This window comes from Nomascus leucogenys, chromosome 12 (genome assembly GCF_006542625.1).
Source record: "Nomascus leucogenys isolate Asia chromosome 12, Asia_NLE_v1, whole genome shotgun sequence".
Lineage (NCBI taxonomy): Eukaryota > Metazoa > Chordata > Mammalia > Primates > Hylobatidae > Nomascus > Nomascus leucogenys.
In genome coordinates, this window is record NC_044392.1 from 90,271,801 (window position 1) to 90,288,785 (window position 16,985).

Sequence of the window (16,985 nt, forward strand, 5' to 3'; positions counted from 1 at the left end):
AAAATTAACAAATTTGTTTGTAGGATCTAGTATAGTTAGGCGAAGCTTGTTTTCAAAGTCTTGTTGACTTTGTCACCTACTTTCAATGTAATAAGTAGTTACTGTAAAGGGGATCTTTGTTTACTCCAGTAACAAGATGTTGGACAAAAAACTTGTAAACTCAAATAGTTACCTCCCTGAGGTTTCAGAGCGCCTCCAGAAAGAAACTGAACTAAACTTTACACTACTCCTTTCTTTTATTCTGAGAAGTGATCTAGTCTGTTTCCAGCTTGGCACTGGGAGCTGAGATCAGTTTAGAGATGTTTTACTGTGAATTCACTGTTTGAAGTATTGCAGATTCCCAGAATATGGCCATATCTTGCGGCATGTACTGCAGTAGGGTTGCAAACTTCTCATATGTCTATATAGTGTGTTAGCATGGGGTCTGAAAATAGGGGAGCTTAATGAATAGAATAATTAGAATTGGGTTTAAAGTCTAAGTTTTCTATTTCTAAGCCATGTTACCTTGATTTATTTAACTTATCTAGCCTTAGTTTCTTTTTCTGGAAAATAGGGAGAAATGATACCTAAATTTAAAGTTTGTTAATGAAATAAAATATTTAAAATGCTTAATAGAATGCCTGCCTACAGTTGGTCTGTAATAAATAAAAGCTCCCCAGTTTTGATATTGAATTATACTAGAGAATCATTTTAGTAAAAATGATACCTGAGAACAAATAAAACCCTAAATTTTCTTTAATATTGAAACGTTAATAATAATGAATATTTGGGGTGATATAGTCACATTTTATGTAGCTGAATGTTGAATGTTTCTGAATTTCTGATAAACTTGAAAATCTAATAAAGGTGTTGATATTATACCTTTGCTTATCATAATAGGTTTTTTCATTTTTCATTGTGTTTGTAGATATTTTACAAGAACTGAAGGATTCTTACAATGTGAAGGAAAAATTAGAAAGTTGATAGTACAGACTGAGCAATATGGTATTGTTAGGGCATAAATGCCTACGTTCATATATTTACAATGAAAATACAAGCAAAGTGTACTATAGGCCATGTTGAGATGTAGCCAGATCAAATTAGTTCATTCATTGTTGCATTCCTCTGTGTGACTGAATAAAATCATCATAATAATGACCCTACTCATTTTCTGTCCTTCAAAACTGTTCTCATTTTTTTTAAATTTTATTTTATTTTATTTACTTATTTTTTCTTTTTTTTTTTTAAATTATACTTTAGGTTTTAGGGTACATGTGCACAATGTGCAGGTTTGTTACATATGTATCCATGTGCCATGTTGATTTCCTGTACCCATTAACTCGTCATTTAGCATTAGGTATATCTCCTAATGCTGTCCCTCCCCCCTCCCCCCACCCCACAACAGTCCCTGGAATGTGATGTTCCCCTTCCTGTGTCCATGAGTTCTCATTGTTCAATTCCCACCTGTGAGTGAGAACATGCGGTGTTTGGTTTTTTGTCCTTGCGATAGTTTACTGAGAATGATGTTTTCCAGTTTCATCCACGTCCCTACAAAGGACACGAACTCATCATTTTTTATGGCTGCATAGTATTCCATGGTGTATATGTGCCACATTTTCTTAATCCAGTCTATCGTTGTTGGACATTTGGGTTGGTTCCAACTCTTTGCTATTGTGAATAGTGCCGCAATAAACATACGTGTGCATGTGTCTTTATAGCAGCATGATTTATAGTCCTTTGGGTATATACCCAGTAATGGGATGGCTGGGTCAAATGGTATTTCTAGTTCTAGATCCCTGAGGAATCGCCACACTGACTTCCACAATGGTTGAACTAGTTTACAGTCGCACCAACAGTGTAAAAGTGTTCCTATTTCTCCACATCCTCTCCAGCACCTGTTGTTTCCTGATTTTTTAATGATGGCCATTCTAACTGGTGTGAGATGGTATCTCACTGTGGTTTTGATTTGCATTTCTCTGATGGCCAGTGATGATGAGCATTTCTTCATGTGTTTTTTGGCTGCATAAATGTCTTCTACAGTAACCAAAACAGCATGGTACTGGTACCACAACAGAGATATAGATCAATGGAACAGAACAGAGCCCTCAGAAACGATGCCGCATATCTACAACTATCTGATCTTTGACAAACCTGACAAAAACAAGAAATGGGGAAAGGATTCCCTATTTAATAAATGGTGCTGGGAAAACTGGCTAGCCATATGTAGAAAGCTGAAACTGGATCCCTTCCTTACACCTTATACAAAAATTAATTCAAGATGGATTAAAGACTTAAATGTTAGACCTAAAACCATTAAAATCCTACAAGAAAACCTAGGCAATACCATTCAGGACATAGGCGTGGGCAAGGACTTCATGTCTAAAACACCAAAAGCAATGGCAACAAAAGCCAAAATTGACAAATGGGATCTAATTAAACTAAAGAACTTCTGCGCAGCAAAAGAAACTACCATCAGAGTGAACAGGCAACCTACAGAATGGGAGAAAATTTTTGCAACCTACTCATCTGACAAAGGGCTAATATCCAGAATCTACAATGAACTCAAACAAATTTACAAGAAAAAAACAAACAACTCCATCAAAAGGTGGGCAAAGGACATGAACAGACACTTCTCAAACTGTTCTCATTTTTTAAGGCACAATTCAAGATGTGGTTTACTTTATTTTATTAAGTTGTCCCCCTACTCCCTTATAAAGGAATCACTTCTCTGCATTCTGTCAACATGTGACCTCTACCCTGCCTGGCACTTTTCACTGCCTCATATTAAAAGCAGTGTTTCAGGCATTGGGTTGAAGGTTGTGTGGGTTTCTAAATAAGACACTCTGGCATTGACATTAGAAGGATCTTCATTTTAATCTCTGTGTTGTAATTTTCTTTGTAAAGATATACAAGATAATTTGTCCTTTCTAAGCTCAACTTATCTGTAAGATGGGGATAAAAGCTTCTACCTTACAGGTTTGTTGAAAGATTAAATGGTATAATATAAATGCCTAAGATAGTGAGTGTTCAATAAATGGTAGTGAATATTGTTATTGCTGTTATTGTTTGTGTATAGTATATTATTTATTGAATATACATGTGACACGTGACTTAATAAAACTTCTTCCCCTGGACTATGCATTCTTTCAGGATAGGAAACCATCACTTGGCATTTTGCATAAGGTTTAATAAACTGATTAACAATTATTTGTTGATTGAACACATTAACTTTCACCTTGACTTTTAAAAAGAATAGTCTTGGCATATATGAAAAAAATTCAAAAAAGTTTTTTCTAAATGACCTTGTTTTAAAATCACTGCAGGTACCTTGTTATCCAATAACTTTGGTTATTGGTTATCCTGAAATCTGAGGATTCCACCAAGATAATATGATAAGAACTTTCAGTGATTTGGAGCCATATCCTACTTAGACTAATGTGGAATTTCCAGATTTCCTGAGAGCTTGGTACAGCAGCACACACTGCTTGCTAATCAGCACAGGCAATAATGCCATCTCTGCCTCAAGAAGGAGGTAGGGAAATTGACTTAACTATGTTACAAAATATGGAGGTGTTATACCTCATTACTGTTAATTTTTTTAAAGTATTAAAAATTAATTGGGGACTTTTTAAAGTACCAGAATTTATAATTCTACCTTGTTGTGGGGTGGGGGTGGTATTTGTGTTGTCTGGTATAGATTTTTGTTATTTCAGTGTTATCTGATTATTTTACATTTTTTAAAAGTTATTCAGGGACCCTCTCCCCTGGATTTGAATACAGAATTACCTTATCAAAGCACAATGAAAAGGAAAGTCAGAAAGAAGAAAAAGAAGGGAACCATTACAGCAAATGTTGCCGGGACAAAGTTTGAAATTGGTAGGTTTCCTTAGAATCAATCATGGGATTCTCATAATTGCTGGAAAAACTGATTTGGTGTTAAAAACAATGTAGAAATCCAGAGAGATAACTATCTTTTATATAATGGATTTTTAAATGCCTTCTATAAAATGTCTAACATATTAGAAGGATTCTTTTTCTGTGTGGTAGAGGATGATATCCTTAAAAAGATCCCAACTGATTTCTAAAATTTTAGTTCAAACACTTAATATGATTAGACATCTTAGCTGAAAAAAGGGACTTGGCATTGTATTTTTCTTTGAAGTTTAATTTTGTCAGCTCTTCAAGCTTTGAATTTCATAATAAGATAGGTTTATATATGACTGACCTGACAAATTTGAATTTATGAATGTAAAGAAAAAATGGATCCTTCCAATATTCATATATAACCTGAATGTTCCTAGCCTCATGGGTTTGTGTATACATAAATACCCAAATTTAAATAACACATTACATTCCTTCTTCTTTTTTTTTTTTGAGACGGAGTCTCTGTCGCCCAGGCTGGAGTGCAGTGGCACAATCTCGGCTCACTGCAAGCTCCGTCTCCCGGGTTCACGCCATTCTCCTGTCTCAGTCTCGCCAGTAGCTGGGACTACAGGCGCCCGCCACCACGCCCGGCTAATTTTTTGTATTTTTAGTAGAGACGGGGTTTCACTGTGTTAGCCAGGATGGTCTCGATCTCCTGACCTCCTTATCCGCCCGCCTCGGTCTTCCAAATAGCTGGGATTACAGGCGTGAGCCACCGTGCCCAGCCTACGTTCCTTCTAAACGTAACTGCCAGGAGTTCCATTTATCTCACCAAGCTCTTCCCAGGTATCTTTGAGATGCTGCAGGCAGTGTCTCTCATATACTCAGGAACAGTTGTGCTCCTGACATGCTCTTCTGAATTTGTTGTTGTTTTCTGCTTGTGAGCCAGGTAAGGAATAGTCTGTGTTGCTATTGCCCTTGCTCTCTACATGAGCTTTAGGTGGCACAGCAGCTGCTGAGTCCTCAGGTTGCCAAAGCTGCATGGTGGTCTGTGACAGATGAGAGAGGAATGTTCCTTTCCCCAACTCTTGGGATTGTACACTGACACCATTCTGTTAAGACTCCGGATTCTGTTGGAAGCCAAAAATTACCTGAAGTCTTCTGCTTATCTTTATTCCACACTTGAAATTCAGTGGAAGAAAAATGCCAATATGTTAATTGTAAAATCTAGATTGGAGAGGAACACATGAATAGTTTGTACTAAAAAGGAAATGTTCCTCTGAGCATAAACGTTTTCAGTAGGATTAGAGGGTTGGGAGCAGTGGAGAACCAAATCCAAATCTCTCCTGTGAATATTGCTTCATTATTTCACGTCCTAAGTAAACATAGATGAGTTGATTTTAAGTACTAAAAATAATTTGAACTAGGGAGGTGGAAAGTATGGCATAGGTGTGATGATCAGGGGATATTTTTACTTTTGCTCTTTTGTACCTAATCCAAGGTCATAAAAAAAGCTATAAAAAGTACATTTTCCTGAGTAGACATATTGTCTCAGCTGTGTGTGTTTTCCTTGTGCCATAAATAATCACTAAACCCTTTGGCAGTTTTGTGTACCTGTTAAACCTGAGAAGATCAAAAGGAAGGATTTTTGGGTGCAACTGAAAAACAGTTCGCAGTTACTACTGAGAATAATTTGGCCCTAGACAAAACTGTTGTAACTTAAAATAAGGTTATGCTATAACTAATATTTTTCAAATGAAATACTGTGAACTAAAATTTATATAGAAAAATGTTTCTGCAATGAATATATTTCAGAAGTATTTTAATTTTGATTTAACTTAACTGTTTATTTGCAGTTCGTTTAGTAATAGATGAAATGGGATTTATGAAAACTCCAGATGAGGATGAAACAAGTAATCTTATATGGTGTGATTCTGCTGTTCAGCAGGAGAAAATTTCAGAGCTGCAAAATTATCAGGTAGGAAATTAATCATGACCGGTTAGTGGTATGAGGAAATTTATATGGATTCCACCATAACTTTTTTAGATAGGTTCTTAATCTGTTGCCTTATTACATTTCAGTTCTTACTCACCTGAATAGCCTGTTTTGTTGCTATCCAGTTGTATTGGCTCTTTGCATGAAGCCTGCATCTTTTGCAGACTTAAGTTTTAACCTCTTTCTATCTTTAGGGAAGAATCAATAGAAAAAACCTCTTCTGGCTGGGCGCGGTGGCTGACGCCTGTAATCCCAGCATTTTGGGAGGCCAAGGCGGGTGGATCACGAGGTCAAGAGATTGAGACCTTCCTGGCCAACATAGTGAAACCCCGTCTCTACTAAAAATACAAAAATTAGCTGGGTATGGTGGCACACGCCTGTAGTCCCAGCTACTCAGGAGGCTGAGGCAGGAGAATTGCTTAAACCCGGGAGGTGGAGGCTGCAGTGAGCTGAGATCGGGCCACTGCACTACAGCTTGGTGACAGAGCGAGACTCCATCTCAAAAAACAAACAACGACAACCAAAAAAAAAAAAAACCTCTTCCTAAGATGGTGCTTTAAAGATGTAGAATAGATTGCATAGGGAGACCAGGATGCAGAAATACTTGTGATGTCAGCTATATGTAATCTGGTTTCATTCTTTTATTTTTAGAACATAATACAAACTTATGTTCAGAAGAAAATAGACCTCAAACTAAAAAGCCAAATATAAGGAATTCTAGAGAATTGACAGTTTGTGTAGACCTTCTTCATTTATTAGTTTAGAAGGTAATGTAAAATTGACTGTAGTGAACAAATAAGTCATTTTTACCAGTGCTTATGTCTGTGAATATAGTGAATCTAGAATAACAAAAGTAATTTGGATATTGAATTATCACTATTCAACCTAGAAGATTATAACTTTACTATCTATGTTAGATATTCTTTTGTGTTTTCTTTAAAATTTTGCAGTTTTATTCTCTGATTACCATACTCTTTAATTCTACAAATTCACTGTAGGTCATTTAATGTTAAATCTTTTAGATTAATAATTGGCAGTTTATTAAAACATAAAACTCAAAGGATGGATAGTGTTGTATTGTCATATACATGAATATAATTAATTCGCTGAGAATATTAATATTTACCTTTTTATTTTCCAGAGGATCAACCATTTTCCAGGAATGGGGGAGATCTGTAGGAAGGATTTCTTAGCAAGAAATATGACCAAGTAATCTTTATTTTCTTGTAATGGAGAAGACCTGTTCAAAATTTATACCATAAATACTGTAGTGCTATCTTTCACAAGGTTACATTGATTTGAAATGATATTTAGATGAGAGTGATAGAATTTTAGAGCTAGAAAGGTCTTAGAAGGTCTCTGGTTCCAGTCTTCCACTTTGCAGAGGAGGTAAATGAGGGTCAGAGAAATGAATATCTTGGACAGGCTCAAGCAAATTGTTAATAGCAGAGGTGGATCAGAATCACTCTCCAGAATCTCAGCCCTCTTTACTGCAACTTGCCGCCTCTTTAGTAACAGAGTTTTTCGTTTAAATGTAAGAGGTTATCTGTCATTTAAGAGATACTTGTTTATTTTCAGTTAAATTTTGCAGGAACTAATTTGTTGCATTATAAGCTGTGTGTGTGTGTGTGTGTGTGTGTGCGCGCGCATGTGTTTGTGTGTGTTTTCATACTGGTGATTGAGCATTTAATATGTGCCAGGGATTGTACTAGGTACATGTATGCACACACTTACTCAAAGACACATGTATATATGCTCACCCAGGGATATACATGCACAGATATTTATCTCTGCAACCAATATTTAGAGTAACAATCTACTTTCATGGAAAAGCTGATAATAAGTACCCCAGTCTTTTACTTAATAAACTGAAAAATTTTTATGCAGTTTATATTCCTGTTGACTAGGGTTTTTTGCCTTTTTTTTTAGCTTAAGAAAGTTGAGTGATAAACTGATAATTTTTTAAAAAAGAAGACAGTTCACAGAGATTTAGTAAACTTTGTGACTCTAAAAAATGATAGTATAAAACGTAATCAGGCTGGGAGCGGTGGCTCACGCTTGTAATCCCAGCACATTGGGAGGCCGAGGGGGGCGGATCACGAGGTCAGGAGATCAAGATCACAGTGAAACCCCGTCTCTACTAAAAATACAAAAAATTAGCCGGGCGTGGTGGCAGGCGCCTGTAGTCCCAGCTACTCGGAGAGGCTGAGGCAGGAGAATGGTGTGAGCCCGGGAGGCGGAGCTTGCAGTGAGCCAGGATTGCGCCACTGCACTCCAGCCTGGGCAACAGAGTGAGACTCCGTCTAAAAAAAAAAAGGTAATCAAAAACTTTTCCCTATGGGTGACCCAGAGACTCAAAATAATTTGTAAAGAAGCAATATAAATAGTATTTGCCTGAATAATTCCCTACTCCCTACTCCCATCCCTGAGGCAGAGTTATTGACTCCTTCTACATGTTACCTTGCCTTATATGCCTTTAGTGCACCTGTCACACTGTTTAATATGAATAGCCTATCTATATATTCCTTGGGAGCAGAGATGATACTAATTTATCTTACTATCCTCAGTACCTAGCACAGAGTGTGTACTCTAAAAAAAATGTTTTTGATATACTAATATGTAAATTAGTACATATTAGGGTAAGGTTTTTTTTTTTTCACTGATGTGTCCATAGTCCAGAATAGTGTCTAACACTTAATAGGTGCTCAGTAGACATTTGTTGAATGAATGAATCAATGAATAAGTAAATGAAGGAATGGAGAAAATTTAAATCTTTGTGGCAAATATCAGTAGCCCAGAGAAAGAAAATATATACAAGTTTGAATAGAAATTATTTTTCCTATTATGTCCAATTTACAGAATGATCAAGTCTCGGCCTCTGGATTATACCTTTGTTCCTCGAACATGGATCTTTCCTGCTGAATATACTCAATTCCAAAATTATGTGAAAGAATTGAAGAGAAAACGGAAGCAGAAAACTTTTATAGTGAAACCAGCTAATGGTGCAATGGGTCATGGGTATGTTTGCTTTTATTTGGAATATATAAAAATAAAAAAAAATTTGGGAGTGGGGAGAATAAATGTGCATACTTACTTCTGGGTGAGTACCAATATGAAAAAATAACGAAATAGGTTTCTAACTATTGTATTTTTGGAACCAAATATTTAATGATCTCTGTTCTTTTAAACTCTCCCACAGGCTTCAGTAATTCAATTAAAAATTTAATCAACAGGTTATGAGGCTTTAAATGGAGATAACAAAATATAAGGGGAAAAAGCTATTTTCTGGTTTTTTCTAAAACATAAAACTCACATTTATAATAATTTCAATAGGCTTGGAGAGTAAAATCAGTTGCTACAGTAAAGCTAAAACTGACTTGGAGAAAGAAATGAAAAGGGAGTTATTCTTTTCATAGCTAGAAATCTTGAAGGAAAGTACGTTTCTTCTTTGCCTTTAAATAAGTTTTTTCTTTATGTAGCCATGGTAATTGGATTAAAAGTGAGTAGAACACATTTTAAACTGAAGTTCCAAGAACTAGACATGTTAACTGAGAATAGAATGTGTAAGTAATACTGCACTGCCAATCATATAATAGTATAGCATGTACAATTATACACAGTACATAATACTTAATAATGAAAATAAATGACTGTTACTGGTTTATGTATTTACTATAAAAAAAGAATGTGCAAGTAATATTCTTGTTTCCTTTTGCTTATGTTAGTTTTCTGCAATGTACTTTTTCAAAGAAAATGTGGCTGAGGCTGCTTTTAATAAAATACACTTGGCCGGGCGCAGTGGCTCACGCCTATAATCCCAGCACTTTGGGAGGCCGAGGCGGGCGGATCATGAGGACAGGAGATCGAGACCATCTTGGCTAACACGGTGAAACCCCGTCTCTACTAAAAACACAAAAAATTAGCCAGGCATGGTGGTGGGTGCCTGCAGTCCCAGCTACTCAGGAGGCTGAGACAGGAGAATGGTGTGAACCTGGGAGGCGGAGATTGCAGTGAGCCAAGATCGAGCCACTGCACTCCAGCCTGGGTGACAGTGCGAGACACTGTCAAAAAAAAAAAAAAAAAAAATACACTTGAGTCATTTTAATTTAAAATGCTGTAGGAAAAAAAATATTTGGAAATATAGCTAGCAGGTAAATTATTGCTCAAAATTTTTCTTTTAACTTTTAATCATAACTTAATAATCCAATCATACATTATTTGTAAATGTGGTTTGGTAATTTTAAACTAATAGTATTAGTGGGAATTTTATACCAGTTGCTTAATGCTGAGTTGGCTGTCTCTCTATTAGCATTAAAGGAATGTTTCTGGTGGTAAAGAATTGATTTTCACATTTTTCTCAATTTTAATGTTAAAAATTTAATATTAAAATATCTATATTTATATACTTATATTTGATATTAAAACATACATAATCTTTTAATTTATTTTGATGGCAATATAAACAAATAGCTGGAAAAGCAGATAACTGAAAGGGCATTATGTGTTCCCAGGGTTTATCTCATGTAATGCAGTAGCACCTAGGTAAAGAACACCTCTCTCATCTATTGAATTGTATCTGTTTCCTTGCTAATCTATCTTGTTATTTTGTCCATTATTGAAAGTGGACTATTGAAGAACCCAACTGTTATTGTTGAAGTATTTCTCCCTTCAATTCTACCAGTGTTTGCTTCGTGTATTTTGGTGCTCTGTTATTAGGCATATAAATGTTTCCAATTGTTATATATTTTTGAAGCATTGACTTTTAAAAATCATTATATAATGTGATTCTTTGTCTCTTGTAACAATTTTGCCACTCCAGGTTACTGTTTTATTGCAATATCTTTTCTATCCTTTCATTTTCAATCTATTTGACTTTAAAGGGTGTCTCTTATAGACAGCATATTGGTGGACTATGTTTTTTAAAAATTCATTCTGCCAAGCTCTGCCTTTTATTGGAGAGTTAATCTATTTACATTTAATGTAATTACTGAAAAAGAAATATTTACTTAGGCCATTTTGCCACTTGATTTATGTGTCTTGTAGCTTTTATTCCTCAATTTCTCTATATTGTCCTCTTTTGTGTTAAATAGATATTTTCTTCTGTACCATTTTAATTCCCTTGTTATTTCTTTTACTATATATTGAGTTTTAAAAAATGATTGCCCTGGAATTACCATTATCATCTTAATTTATAACAATCCAGTCTATATTACTACCAACTTAATTTCAGTAGTGTCTAAAAACTTTGTTCTTACATAGATTTACTCCCTTTATGTTGTTATTGTCACAAATTAGATCTCTGCACCTTCTGTGTCTATCAGCATAGATTTATAACTATTGTTTTATGCAGTTGTCTTTTAATTCATTAAGAAAAATGAGGAGTTAAAAACCGAAACTACAGTAAGAGAGACTTTTTTGTTTTTTAAGACGGAGTCTCGCTCTGTCACTCAGTCACCCAGGCTGGAGTGCAGTGGCGTGATCTTGGCTCACTGCAACCTCTGCCTCCCAGGTTCAAGCGATTCTCCTTCCCCAGCCTCCCGAGCAGCTGGGATTACAGGTGTACACCACCATGCCTGGCTAATTTTTGTATTTTTAGTAGAGATAGGGTTTTCTCCATGTTGGCCAGGCTGGTCTCGAACTCCTGACTTCAGATGATCTACACATGTTGGCCTCCCACAGTGCTGGGATTACAGGTGTAAGCCACTGTGCCCGGCCAGAACTTTTATATTTACCTGAGTAGTCACCTTTCTGGTGTTCTTTGACAATTTGATTGTAATGTATATAATGTATCTTGATATGGATCTCTTTGAGTTTATCCTACTTGGAGGTAATTGAGCTTCTTGGATGTGTAGATTAATGTTTTTATCAAATTGGGAAGTTTTCTGCCAGTATTTCTTCAAATATTCTTTGGATTTTTTTTCTTTGTCTTCTCTCCTTCTGAGACTCCTATTATGTGTGTGTTGCTGTACTTGATGGTATTTCACAGATTTTGTAGGCTCTGTTCATTTTTCTTCTTTTTTCTTTCTGTTCCTCAGACTAGATAATGTCAGTTGGCTTATCCTCAAGTTTTCTGATTCTCTTTATGCCTTGTCAAGTACACTGTTTATCTCCTTTAGTGAATTTTTTTATCTCAGTTATACTTCTCAACTCCAAAATTTCTGTTTGGTTCCTTTATTTTTCCCCAATTTTCTATCACTATTGATATTCCTTATTTAGTGAGACACTGTTCTCATAGTTTCTTTCAGTTCTTTGTACATGGTTTCTGTTAGCTCTTTGAACAAATTTTAAATAGCTGATTATCCAGTAAACCCAATGTCTGGGCTTCCTCGCAACTGTTTCTATTAATTGATAGTTTCCCTGTATATGGGCCATACTTTCTTTTTCCTTTGCATGCCTCATAATATTTTGTTGAAATCCGAACATTTTGAGTACTATACTATAGCAATTCTAGAAATCAGACTCTCCCCCTCTACACAATTTGTTGTTGCAGCTCATTGTAGTAGTTGTAGTCTGTGTTCTTTGCTGTGTATGGCCCCTGAAGTTCCTGTTCTGTTAGCTCAGTGGTCAGCTAATAATTGGACAGGGATTTCCTTAAACAGAACAAAACAAACAACAAAAAGCTCCCAATTTTTGTAGATGGCTGTGTGTGCATGATTGTTGGGACATGCCTTCAACGTGCAAACAAATAATTTACAACTCTGCCTTAGCCTTAACTTCCTGCTTGTACAGAGTCTGATAGTTAGACAGAGGGGACAGCTTAGGGCCTTCTTGGGTCTTTCTTGAGCATGCTTCTAACCTTGGGCATGTAACTGGTCGTCTAGATTCCCAGGAGTATGTCAGAGCTTTTCAAAGTTTCAAAGATTCTCGTTGCCCAGCCCTTCTTCCCAGTCTTTTTAATTGGTCTATTGTCTGCCCAACTGTTGCCCTAGACAACCTAGACAGTAGTGACTAATACATTTGCCTTTAAATGTTTCCAACAATTATCTCTGAAAGTAGTTGCCTCAGCACTGGTAAAGTTCCAAGTTAGGCAAGCTAAAAGCAAGCCCTTTGAGGTCCTCCAGGAAGCCACCAGACAGGTCAAAACAAACAACCGTTAAGAATAGCCCATTCTACCCCCTCCAGGACCAGTACTGATATTGAAAATGCGGCTCTTCAAGGCTGCTGCTGAGCTGGGAGTGGATGATGGGACTAGATTGACTTAAAATGTTACAAACCTCTTTGACACAGATCCAGCTGTTTTTTTCTTAGTTAAGTATTCCATTTGCTGCAAGCCTTTGCTTAGTTTCTGGGGTTACAAAAAGTTGATTCCTATGATTTCTTTTGCTCTTCATTGCTTTTGTGGAGGGACAGACTTTTGGAGTCCCTTACTCCACTATTTTCCATTTGAGTATATCTGTAACTTTTTAAACATCTTGCTCTATGTCAAATCATTCTTTCAATTTTTTTCTTTAAACGTAGGATTTCTTTGATAAGAAATGGTGACAAACTTCCATCTCAGGATCATTTGATTGTTCAAGAATACATTGAAAAGCCTTTCCTAATGGAAGGTTACAAGTTTGACTTACGAATTTATATTCTGGTTACATCGTGTGATCCACTAAAAATATTTCTCTATCATGATGGACTTGTGCGAATGGGTACAGAGAAGTACATTCCACCTAATGAGTCCAATTTGGTAAGTGATACCAGACAGAAACTTATGTTTTCATTCATTTGTTCAACATATACTTTTTAAAGCATCCATTAGGCATATAGATTGTATGAATGAAAGCTTCTCCTCTCAGGTTTTTGTGGTCTGGAAGAATTGTGTGCATAAATAAGATTGCTTTTATCTTACAGGCAGCTTTATGGACATTAGAAAATAAAGGTATCTGCTAATTGAAGGCTAACTGGGGAAAAGTACCCTCTCTGGATGCTGTGAGCACAAGGCTGGGTTTCAAAGCAAACATCTTTATGCAGTGGCCCTGTATAGAAATGACTATATTATAAATAATACTAACATGCAATGGAGAAGTACAGATTAAGTGTTTTGGATCTGTGTTGGGACAGTTTGTGTTCAGCTTCTCATGGAGGACGTGGCATTTGAGCAGGCTTTGTATAACGTGTAGGGTATGAACATGTTGAATGTGGGAGAAAGTTTATGAAAAGGAAAAAGCAAAAGTTATCAGAAAGTAGTTATTAATTTCTGTTGCAATAAAAGAGAAGTAAGGCTGTCAACTTACATTGACCAATGTGAAGTTGAGACAAATGAGCAGTTTCAGTGTGCATTTTAAAGCCTATTAAATGGAGCTTCGTGTAGATATTTTTTCATTAAGGCTTTTTTTGTGCAGCCATAACATATTTATAAAAGTTATAGCTATAATTTATCATGAAAATAATTACTGTAATTTGTAGCTTATGAAAGTTAGATTATAATTTATTATGCATACTTAAACTTTAGTTAATCTCTAAACCTATTTTTGGAATTACCTAACTATAGTTAAAATTACAATTGTTTCCCAATGTCAAATACCTGGTTATTGTTTTCCCCTAATATTATGCACACAATTAACTCCATTAAGTGCGGTCATTTTTTCAACATTAAATAATGACTGATCATAAATGGTACTATGTTCAATAAAGTGAAAAATGTTGTAAAACTGGCAAAGGAAGAATAAGGAAACTGTCAAACTTTTCATAGGAAAAGAAGTTAAAAGAAAGAAACATTATTAAAGGTTATACGGTCTAGATAAAGCCAATCATCAAGTAATGTTTGAACTCTACTACATTCTGGGCACTGTGCTAGTTTTGGAAAAACAATGACCAGACAGATACAGTGCTTGACTTCACAGAAGCAACAGTCTAGTGGGGAGGCAGAAAATAAAATAAGCAATTATAATCTGATGGTAAGTGTGATGGTCTAAGAAACTGAGGGTGCTGTGGCAGTGCATAGCAGGGGCACATAACCCAGTTGGAGACAAAGGTTAGAGAGGGAGTGTTGTATAGATTGAAATCTGAATAATGAGGAGTTAGCCAGGTTCAGGCGTAGGGTAGTGTTGGATGAAGCTCCAGGCAAAAGAATGGCTCAGAGGTAAGACAGAGTATGGCATGTCTGGAGAAAGCAGACAAGGTCAGTTTGGCTAAAGTATAGAATAAGAAGGAGTGGCTGTTCAGAGATGAGGATGGTGAGTCCTAGAAGCCAGGATCTCTTAAGGCTTTGTAGGCCTTGTCTAGGATTTTAGAATTAACTTAAGATAAAAGGAAGGATTGAAAGGTTTTACACTAACGAAAGAAGGTATGGTCCCCTGGTCTGGAATGTGAGATGGTGGTGGAGATGGATGGGAATGATTAGAGTAAGAGAGACAAGAAGTTATATATATTTTGAATAATGTGTAAAGTTGTATTCTAGTCTGACCATATATGGAAGGAAAAAGGACTTAAATTGAAATAGTAGCAGTGGGTCTGGACCAAGAATAAGAGCATGGATTTGAGATATATTTAAGATAACATGGATAACATTGATACAATATGGTCACAGGTTGGATTTGTGGAATGAGAGCAAGGGAAAGGGAAATCAAGAATAAAACTCAGGTTTCTGACATCTGATGGGTGGTGTATTACTCATTGTGATAAGGGAATACAGGAACTATTAAAGGTTTTGTGGAAAGCGGATGTATTCAATTTAAAGGCCTATGTGACCTCCAAATGGATCTCTTCTGTAGGCATTTGGTTATACAGTATAAGTTTGAAGTTCAGAAGACATTTCTAGCTACAAACATAATTTGAGACTTGTCAATACATAGATGATAATTTAAATAATTGGCATGGGTAAGAGTGGATTATATATATGTAAGGTGGGAGTGATCTTTTTATAGTATTGGAAAGAATAAGACTTGGAAGCTCTTTTGGATGATAAAGTGCTTTATTCTAATGTCCTATGTGTATATAATTCGCTTAAGTCCAGTGGGATTAATCTCAATGAGAGATTGAGAGAAAGGAAATGTGGCCTCTAGGTCTCATTTTGCTATGTGCTCTTGAATCACATAAGCTCCAGGCTTTGGTTTTTACATATATAGAAAAAGGATGTTCTCATACTTAAGTGTCAATATCACTCATATATCTCTAGAATTTCATGATTGAATTTCTACGTTGAGATATGAAAATATTAAAAAGTGAAATACAGAAGTGTCTGTAAAGTGAGACCACGGTTATGTAAAAGGTAAGTTTAGAAAAAAGACTAGAAGAATTAAACCAAAGTGCTCTCATTGGTTGTTTCTGGATGGCAGCTTACTACATATTTTTTCCTTCTTCCTATTTCAAATTTTTAAAATAGTGGGCATGTATTTTATATTGAGCTGTATTATTTCTATAAGAATTAAATGTTTATAAACTACATACAAGGAGATTATAAGACAGAATTTCAAACATTGAAATATAATAAACATTTGTTTTTTGCTACCGATGTAGTGGTTGGCCAATCCTTGAAAAATTTTGTGTACACCAATTTATTATATCAAGCCTACATGCTGAAAAACAGGATGGGCTATGGTTATATTATTTTCACTCCTTGCAGATTGCTATATGGTTCATAGCTGCTTTTGCTTCTATTTCTTGCAAATGACTAACTGGCAGTGAACTGCTTAGATGTCTATTTTTGTCAAGGTAAATGTGAAGCTGTGGAATTTCCAGTCCATTTACAAAGATACTGTTTAAGAAAAATGCAAAGTTCCCTTACTTAATTTTTCAGTAGAATACTAGTGTTTTTATTAGTATTATTAATTTTAAGAAAGTCTTGCCAAATAAAGACTTCCTTACAAAATTATTTTCCAAACCTCTTTTTTAAAAGTTAAAGAAAATTTGTATTTTGGAAACCAGGAAATGCTTCAGCTTGATTAATTTCCTTTTTCTTTAAATTAAGCACTTAAAATTAGGTAAGCATAAGATTTATGCTTTTTCTTTTAAGTATCATTTAATTTAAAACTTTTCCTGTTTCACAAGAATAGAGATTGTTGTTTATTTTGTTGTCTTTGTATCGACAGTGCCCAGCAGAGATTGCTGCAGATAGGTGTTCCTTAAATATTGTTTAATGAATGAAAAAAATAAATTCTTAATCAGTGGTAGGCACATGGATTAATAAACAACATGTACCTCAAATTATCGTTTCTGC

The 16,985-nt window shown here is 35.5% G+C and overlaps 1 protein-coding gene across 1 annotated transcript in view; it reads left to right on the top strand.

Moving 5' to 3' along the window:
- The window catches only part of TTLL7 (tubulin tyrosine ligase like 7), a 136,525-nt gene that overhangs the window by 46,133 nt on the left and 73,407 nt on the right, over positions 1-16,985 (top strand). Inside the window, exons 2-7 of the mRNA XM_003260247.4 lie at positions 3,303-3,511; positions 3,724-3,855; positions 5,700-5,821; positions 6,981-7,048; positions 8,699-8,857; positions 13,298-13,514. Coding sequence (XP_003260295.2) covers positions 3,487-3,511; positions 3,724-3,855; positions 5,700-5,821; positions 6,981-7,048; positions 8,699-8,857; positions 13,298-13,514 — 723 coding nt within the window. The 5' untranslated portion in view covers positions 3,303-3,486. The remainder of the gene's footprint in view (positions 1-3,302; positions 3,512-3,723; positions 3,856-5,699; positions 5,822-6,980; positions 7,049-8,698; positions 8,858-13,297; positions 13,515-16,985) is intronic.